At 34.7% G+C, this 8,827-nt stretch overlaps 2 protein-coding genes across 2 annotated transcripts; both read left to right on the plus strand.

The window, feature by feature from the left end:
• Nucleotides 1-1,413: 1,413 nt before the first annotated feature.
• On the plus strand, nucleotides 1,414-4,008 carry LOC102609008 (probable leucine-rich repeat receptor-like protein kinase At1g68400). The gene is made up of 3 exons (XM_006478171.3): nucleotides 1,414-2,561; nucleotides 2,705-3,094; nucleotides 3,261-4,008. Exons 1-3 carry the CDS (start codon nucleotides 1,685-1,687, stop codon nucleotides 3,857-3,859), a joined length of 1,866 nt encoding a protein of 621 aa, XP_006478234.3. The 5' UTR covers nucleotides 1,414-1,684; the 3' UTR covers nucleotides 3,860-4,008.
• A 925-nt stretch (nucleotides 4,009-4,933) lies between these two features.
• Nucleotides 4,934-6,864, plus strand: LOC102628735 (probable aquaporin TIP3-2). The gene is made up of 4 exons (XM_006478095.3): nucleotides 4,934-4,943; nucleotides 5,270-5,665; nucleotides 5,856-6,106; nucleotides 6,271-6,864. The coding sequence occupies exons 1-4, from the start codon at nucleotides 4,934-4,936 to the stop codon at nucleotides 6,655-6,657; spliced, it is 1,044 nt and encodes a 347-aa protein (XP_006478158.3). The 3' UTR covers nucleotides 6,658-6,864.
• Nucleotides 6,865-8,827: the final 1,963 nt, after the last annotated feature.

Raw genomic sequence — 8,827 nt, forward strand, 5'->3', positions numbered from 1 at the left:
GAGAATATAATCAAAATATTAAAATATGGTGATTGTTATTATTAATTACTCTCATGGATTGTTTTTTTTATAATATTATTATTATTATTATTATTATTATTATTTTAGTTGTTCGAATTCTTGACCTTTTGTTTATGAAATAAATAATGGCAAGGAGATTTAAGAAACTATTAATTTTCGTTTTAAAAAAAGTTATGGAATTATATTGCTAAATATTAATATCACAAAATCACAAAAGTCAAAATTTAACGAAATCGAATCATTTACAACGTTCATAATTTGTTGATTATGGCAGATTTTAGATCTTGCCTTTAACGAGGAAATTCATTGAATTTCCACTTTTTACAGACACTTAAGTTACATAAAATATTCCTAAAAATTTATTATTATTATTAATTATGATCAGTATTTTTATATCATTGAACTAGGGTCAAGACGCAGTTACATCCATGGACATTACATGATTTTTTTGAATTTAGTTTAATATAAATTGGCATGGCATGACAAAAAACAAGAGATAATCTTGTCGTATCTGTGTTGAATTACCTTAGCTCATTTAGCCATTTACAACATGAATATCAATTAATATATGATCATATTATTGAAAAGAATAACTAATATTACCCATGAATTACTCATTTATGTAATGTCATAGATGTACTGAATTCATGTTAACCCATTTATAATTTATTTAAAAATAATGTTGACAAATTTGTCATTTTTTTCAATAATTTTTTCAATTTTTTAATATAAATGTGTTAAATAGGCCAATATAATTAATAAATGGATCATATCTATAATTTCGCTTCATTTTTCTAACAATCATATAATATAATATAAAGTATAGTTTTATATTATGTTGAGCTGTACATTAGCAAGAGTGATTGGTCATCCAATAACCAGTTGTTACATTGCAAGAATTCCATGGATACACTCCTTTTACATTCTTTGCTTCTCACGAAAATATGGCAAAGAATTAAAAATTATATCTTATATCAATATGGCATCTATTTAATATCTTCTATCAATATATTATCTATTTCATATGTTTTATATCAATATTAGTATTAGATTAAAGTCTAGTTTAATATTTTTTTTTCATATTACTCAAGGACTCGAAAAGAGTAAAATGAACAGGGAGATGTGGGTTCAATGTGATCATGATTAGAAGATCAATTGGATATTTAATTTAAAATTGATTGATTAGGGGACACTGTGGGCTCCAACAAAAGATTTTGACAAGCTTAAGCATATTTACTTATTCATAATTTATCTGCATTCAAATTTTAATCAAATTAAGATGGATTAAGCTTTCACATGAAAGACAAATCCTAAAGTCCAACAAGGACAATATAACTAATTAATTATAATATTATAAATTTATAATGTCATGTTTTCCCATGAACAGCCCGGTTCCAAAGACATAATAAAAACAGAGATTTAAAACTCAAAAATGAATGAAGCCTAAGCTGTCAACTTAGTTATTACAAAGTCTTTGTTTTGATGTTCCCTTTGTTGTCTCCGCTTTTGTTCCCTCCATTCAATTTCAAGCAATCATTGCCTTGCATACTTCGCAATCACAAGTGCTTTTATTTGATCACCAAGAAAGGTCATTACCCATCTTTTGGTACAATCATCATCAAAAGTGCTATTTTAATGTTCAATCCAATAACCCATATTAATCATGAATATTTTGTCAGCTGCAGAAACATTATATTTGCTTCTATTGATGATGATGGTGTCCGTTCTGTTGCCAAAACATGTTGTGCTTGTTGCAGCTTCTGTGCAAATCGCAGACTATTACCCAGCTGAAAGATATGACTTGTTGCAGATTAGAGACTCTCTCAATTCTACCGCAAATTTGCACAGTCGTTGGACGGGCCCTCCTTGCATAGATAATGTAAGCAATTGGTTTGGTGTTTCTTGTTCAAACGGGCATATTGTGAGCCTTGAGCTTGAAGAAATTCAACTTGCAGGAATTCTGCCACCAGGGTTTTTGCAGAACATTACGTTTTTGAATAAGCTCAGCCTCAGGAACAATTTGCTCTCAGGTTCTCTTCCGAATTTGACCAATCTTGTGAACCTGGAAACTGTTTTCCTCTCCCAGAATCACTTTTCGGATGGAATCCCTTTCGGCTACATTGATCTGCCAAAGCTGAAAAAGCTTGAGCTGCAAGAAAACTACTTGGATGGGCAAATTCCTCCTTTTAATCAAACAAGCTTGATAGATTTTAATGTTTCGTATAACAATCTGGACGGTCCAATTCCTCAGACTCGAGTCGTTCAGAGTTTTCCAAGCAGTTCTTTTGAGCATAATTCTGGTCTTTGTGGCAGACCTTTGGAGAAATTATGTCCAATCTCTCCTCCGCCTCCATCTCCGGCCATTCCACCACCATCTCCTCCTCCCCCGCCAAAGGAAGACAAGAAGAAGAGTCTGAAAATATGGAGTGTGGCTTTGATTGCAGCTGGTTCAGCCCTGGTTCCTTTCTTGGTCATGCTTCTATTCTGGTGTTGTTACAAAAAAGTTCATGAAAAAGAAAAGTCAAATGAGGGGCAAGCAGGTATTACTAATTTTTACAGAAAAGTTCTGAAATCATTTTTACTAGTGCATATGTCCGCATATTAAAAAATGTTTACATTGTAATTTTTTATATTGGGTGTACATTATTTGAACTTTATTGGTTTTGATTTATTTGTGAGGCAGGGGAAGGATCAGCACACTTGTCTGAGAAGAAAATGCCGGATTCTTGGAGCATGGAGGATCCAGAAAGAAGGGTAGAATTGGAATTTTTCGACAAGACCATTCCGGTATTTGACTTGGATGATTTGCTAAGAGCATCAGCAGAAGTGTTAGGCAAGGGGAAAGTAGGCAGTACATATAAAGCGACATTGGAATCAGGTGCTGTTGTTGCTGTGAAGAGAGTCAAGAACATGAATGCATTGAGCAAAAAGGAATTTGTTCAGCAGATGCAACTGCTGGGAAAATTAAAGCATGAAAATCTTGCCAAGATTGTCTCATTTTACTATTCAAAAGAGGAGAAGCTGATCATATATGAGTTTTTGCCTAATGGAAGCTTGTTTGATCTTTTACATGGTGAGTTCAGGTTCTTTTATAGCTGTATTTGACTATGTTTTTTTTTTCTTTTCTTTTTAAAATAAAATATTTCTTGTTAGCCAATGTCTTCAACCTCATTTTCAATGTTAATTCAACAAAATTATAATGGAATTTAATACCTGAAAACTTGTAAAAATGATTTTAGAAAGCAGAGGAGTTGGAAGAATACCTTTGGCTTGGACTACAAGGCTGTCAATCATCAAACAAACAGCTAAAGGTCTAGCTTTTCTTCACCAAACTTTACATTCCCACAAGGTGCCTCACGCAAACCTGAAGTCCTCAAACATTCTGATCTTTCGCGAAAATGACATTTATCGCGCTAAGCTCACAAACTTTGGATTCCTACCTCTGCTTCCATCGCGTAAAGCCTCCGAAAATCTAGCTATTGGCAGATCACCAGAATTTCCTGAAGGAAAAAGGCTGACACACAAGGCTGATGTTTATTGTTTTGGTATCATTTTACTGGAGGTTATTACTGGAAGGATTCCGGGGAATGGTTCTCCTGGCAACAATGAAACGTCGGGTGATCTTTCCGACTGGGTTCGGATGGTGGTGGACAATGATTGGTCGACGGATATATTGGATGTCGAAATATTGGCAGCAAGAGAAGGGCAAAATGAAATGTTGAGGCTGACAGAGTTGGCCTTAGAATGCACAGATATTGCACCTGAAAAGAGGCCTAAGATGAGTGAAGTGTTGAGAAGAATTGAAGAGATTCAGCCAATGATTGAAGAAAATGATTGAAACATTTTTATTTTTTAAGTTCTTGATTATTTTGGATTCATTTCTTGCATAGAGATACTGGAAACAACGCTAAGAAATTCATGATTAGGGCACAGCTTACACTCAACTCTAACTGTACTAACTGCGCGATTGTAAAAAATAATCAAGAATCTGTCCAGTGATTATATTCTGTATTTCAACTGTAAGAATAAATTAAACTGAGTGCATATTTTAGACTAGATAGTGTTTTCACTTTTGTAATATGTTCTTTTGAAATAATACTACAGCAGAACACTGAACACTCAGAGTAGTTTTCTTTGCCTGGATGAATTTATTGGCTAGCCAATACATGATTGTTTGGTGATTGCTCTTTACTAGTTTGATCGTTAATCATTCTTGTAGAAAAGAAATTAAGAATTAATTCTGTACTTTGTTTTTAACAAAACTCTTGGAAAAATAAAAAAAAGTTTTGCAATATAACTTGGCACCTTGATTTAGTAATTTGATAGTTAATCATTCTTGTAGAAAAGAAAATAAGAATGAATTCTGTACTTTGTTTTTAACAAAACTCTTGGAAAAATAAAAAAAAGTTTTGCAATATAACTTGGCACCTTGATTTAGTAATTTGATAGTTAATGCAGTGCAATGAAGTGACCCAAATCTTGAAGTTACTAGATAAGGACTTAGTATTTAAAGTTCAAGTCATGCTCAGGTTCAGATGTCCAGATTTTACAAAATTTGGATTTGAATTTTTGCATTGTCTTCAAGAATTTGGTTGAATTTTTTGTAATCATCAAATTCGAATCTTAAGGGTTAAAAATTCAATTTAGAAGTCCACCCTCAATGTACAATATCAAACATTGAAGACAAGAATACAAAAAAATGAAAAGAATACATTATTATATCATATAACCAATCCCATTTACTATTGTGTATGTACTGACAATCTGGTTTTAGTGGGACTTAAACGAGTAGCGGGATAAGAGTGGATGAATTAATCCTTTGCCAACGAAGTCATAATAGGTGAAGAGAATCATTTCCTTATGAAGGCAGGAGTGATATTTGATTTGCATATTTAATGTAGCATGATGTTAAATGAAGAGCAGTAAATAATTTTATTTTTTATTTTTTGGGTTTAAATCAAGAGTGAAGATTAGGATGAGTGAAGTTAGTCCAGTAGCCAAACATGTCCATGTATACTCAATCCATGTATATCTTAAGAGCAAAGCAACAACAGTCTGGATTGGAGGGAAGACCAAAGAGATAGAGATAAAAAGATGATAATAATAATTAGAAATATAGAATTAATAAGACACACCGTTTCATGTACATACATGCAGCCTCCAGTTGGACAAGCAGCTGCTTAACACATACATGCACGTGTCACTTTTCATGCATTTCAATCCCCCAAGTGTCCCACATAACTCCAAGCTTCCTTTGGCCATTTTAAGCGATTACACTTCCACTTTGCTTCCAAGCACACACCCAACAACAGAAGTAGGAAAATAAAAATACTAAAAAAAGCCGCAGCATCATCCATTAACACTCCTCTCTTTACCTTTTCACCTTCAAAATCAAACTCTCATAAGCAGAAGCAGAAGCAGCTTTTTGGTGGGGATAATCTGATTGTTGTTTTTGAAGAAATTAAAAAAATTGATATAAAGATTACTTCAACACGAGTGTACATAGCCAACATGCCACCTCGTAGATATGCAATTGGGAGGGCTGATGAGGCTGCTCATCCAGACACCATGAGAGCTGCCTTGGCTGAATTTGTTTCCACTCTGATCTTTGTCTTCGCCGGCGAAGGCTCTATACTTGCTCTAGGTACATATATGCATTGCTCACCCTAGCTCTTTGATTTTCGTCATCTCCTTTACATATATGAAAAGCGTTATATATATATTTATTTTGATTGATTTTGTAACACCCTTTGCTCACACATGCAAAGACGCTAAGCAACACTTTATGTTGAGAGAGGGTCTAAACAAGATTAATTTGCAATAACTTGATGCAGACAAGATATCTAAGGCCACAACTACATCACCTTCTGATCTGGTGGTGATAGCACTTGCACATGCTTTAGCCCTATTTGCGGCGGTGGCCTCGAGCATCAACACCTCCGGTGGCCATGTCAATCCTGCTGTTACCTTCGGTGCACTTCTTGGTGGAAGAATCTCCGTCGTTCGCGCCATCTATTACTGGATTGCTCAGCTCTTGGGTGCCATTGTTGCTGCCCTCCTCTTAAGATTCGCCACCAATGGCATGGTAAAACATACTATATACACAGCTGTATATTTGATAAAATTTGTATCGCGCTCATAATATCACAGGACGGTTATGTGAACCGTATGACTATATATAAAGCCCTATATCGATTTAATTTGCATCGCGCTCAGGAAGGTTGCATTAACTGTAGGTCTATTTTGCAGAGACCAGTGGGGTTTTATGTGGCATCTGGGGTTGGAGAAGGGCACGGGCTTGTGCTGGAGATAGTGATGACATTTGGTTTGGTTTACACTGTCTACGCAACAGTGATTGATCCCAAAAGAGGAAGCCTGGGGATAGTTGGACCTCTGGCCATCGGGTTCATCGTCGGCGCCAACATTCTGGTAGGTGGACCGTTTGACGGAGCATCAATGAATCCGGCCAGGGCATTCGGACCGGCACTCGTGGGCTGGAGATGGAGGAACCACTGGATTTACTGGGTCGGTCCATTCATTGGAGCAGGACTTGCGGCACTCATATACGAGTACATAGTGATACCTACAGAGCCACCAATCCACACTCACCAGCCCTTGGCTCCTGAAGATTACTAGTGATCTGTTTCTTTCTGTTTCTGTAATCATTTGCACATGAATCTCTCTGCCTGGCCTTTTTTTTTTTGTTTGAACCTTTTTTTGTTTGTTGATCTTTTTTAATCTTTCTGTGTCTTCTTCCTGTTATTCTCTCTTTGTGCAACTGTTGTCATCTTCTGTCTTATATTACCATCAAAATAAAAAAAAGGGGGCCTCTTATTTTCTTTACCTACGTATTTGCTTCCAGTTCTTTCTCATACACGCATGTCTGTTTCTATATGATAGATAATATGAAAATCTAGTACTGTAAGAGAGGCAACCCAAAAATTCCAATTTGATGAAGGATAATTGCTAAAAATTTGGTCAGGGAGTTGAAGCTGTTTCCCATTTCAACCAGCTAATTGCCTGTTATTTTCACTTAAGCAGATGAAGATGGTGTCAGGCAATGGCTTCCGAACAAATACATGCAAAAATTCTCATTGTCACTATTTTCATAATATCTTAATATAAACATATTGGCAAGCAAAATGACTCTCCATGAAATCATCATCAAAACAAAAAAAAAAAAAATTGATAATATATCTCTCAATGCCTAGCAATGAAAAGTAGTCCTATCGTATACAATTTTTCCCAATTTTTTAAAATCGTATTGATACATAGAGATATATGATTTTTTAACGGTGAAACACAAGCAAACGATTCTTGTTAAGATTAGAATACCGTACCATGAACTTACTTAGATGCTTCATCCTTGGTTTTTTGTTTAAAGGAAAAAATAGATTGAGACAAAGAAAGCTTTTTACTTGGTGACAAAAGGTCGTAATTAAAAAATTAAATTGACAAAATATTATTAGAAAAAAAGAGGGATTTTTATTTTTTAGCATATGAGAGAAGTTAAAAAAAATATATATACATAGGAATTAGAGAGAAAAATCATTTTTTAATATTTAGGGCCTGCAAAATATATCTGAGTGTTTACTTTCAAGACAGTATTTTGTGATTTAATAATGAAAATAAAGTTTCGTATTCATTTATCCAAATTTAATGTAAATTAGAAAATTCTGGATATAGTTTTTGACCCTTTCTACAAATCCCTTAAGCGCAGAACTCTCAGATTATGCTAAATATTTTTAGGAAGGATGTGTTGAGTTATCTGGCAAACTATATGAAGGTAATGTGTACGGGACCATATTGTAGGGATGAGATGGGAATTAACCCTATTTAAAGACACACGTATTTTGTTTTTTCATGCGGCATTAATATTTTGCGAAATTCTATTTGTCATACATTTGATGTTAATAATAAATATGTCTCAGTTCCTCCAAAGAAGAGGATAAAACCTCTGTCTCGAAAGCAATAAAGTAGATTAATTATTACATCTTTTTGAAAATTCTTTTATCCTATAGAAATAAATGAGAGTTGCGTTAAAATATCGGAGGAAATTAAAAAGAAAATAGGCATATTGGCGATGGATTCAAATTTGCTATTTTAGCTAGCTGACGCCTGACAGTCGCCTTTCTAATTTAAGAACAAGCACTGGATGGATTCAAATTTGCTATTTTAGCTAGCTGCCAGTCGCCTTTCTAATTTAAGAACAAGCACTGCTAGCATCCCTGAAAGCTCTCGTCGCCACAATCGAGACAGGTTCAATGAACCTGCAAGAACAAATATGAGAAATCGCCCATCCTTTATGATAATGATGAGTCATTACAAAGGGTTTTGCTTCGGGTAAATACTTCTGATAGAATTGTTATCAATTTACGCCTATGTTGTAACATTTGGGTAATTTTTAAAAACCACCCCCGAGGTTTGTCTCTGCTACACTTAGAGAGAATATATGCATATATTGACAACATTCCCCCTGGTCGTGTATAAGAGTTAGACATCCGTCAGGCAGTTGAGGGCAATAACGTAAGTGGCCTATTTTTTTATTTTTAAATCTTACAAAAGCTGATATAAAGTAATTGATTAGACAAGAGCAGCTAGAGAATGGACATGGCTTTGAAGCTAGTGAAACCCGAGGGGGTAGAACCCATTTTCAAAGACACTGACAATGCTTATCTTCATTTCTTCTTCTTCTTTTTTCTGAACATAACTTTAACACCTGCTGAATTTAGCAATAGCAGAGGCACTTTGTGATACACTTAGCTAACAAGTTTATAAGATCAACTATGCTTCTATCTGAATTTCG

The sequence above is a fragment of the Citrus sinensis genome, chromosome 3 (assembly GCF_022201045.2).
Source record: "Citrus sinensis cultivar Valencia sweet orange chromosome 3, DVS_A1.0, whole genome shotgun sequence".
In the NCBI taxonomy this organism is placed as follows: domain Eukaryota; kingdom Viridiplantae; phylum Streptophyta; class Magnoliopsida; order Sapindales; family Rutaceae; genus Citrus; species Citrus sinensis.

Excerpts from the sequence above, each read along its gene's own strand:
- LOC102609008 (XM_006478171.3), top strand. The coding sequence starts at position 1,685 with ATGAATATTTTGTCAGCTGCAGAAACATTATATTTGCTTCTATTGATG. Across the intron at positions 2,562-2,704 it reads GTCAAATGAGGGGCAAGCAG|GGGAAGGATCAGCACACTTG; the intron begins GTATTACTAATT and ends TTTGTGAGGCAG. Across the intron at positions 3,095-3,260 it reads CTTGTTTGATCTTTTACATG|AAAGCAGAGGAGTTGGAAGA; the intron begins GTGAGTTCAGGT and ends AAATGATTTTAG.
- LOC102628735 (XM_006478095.3), top strand. Across the intron at positions 5,666-5,855 it reads AGGCTCTATACTTGCTCTAG|ACAAGATATCTAAGGCCACA; the intron begins GTACATATATGC and ends AACTTGATGCAG. Across the intron at positions 6,107-6,270 it reads GATTCGCCACCAATGGCATG|AGACCAGTGGGGTTTTATGT; the intron begins GTAAAACATACT and ends TCTATTTTGCAG.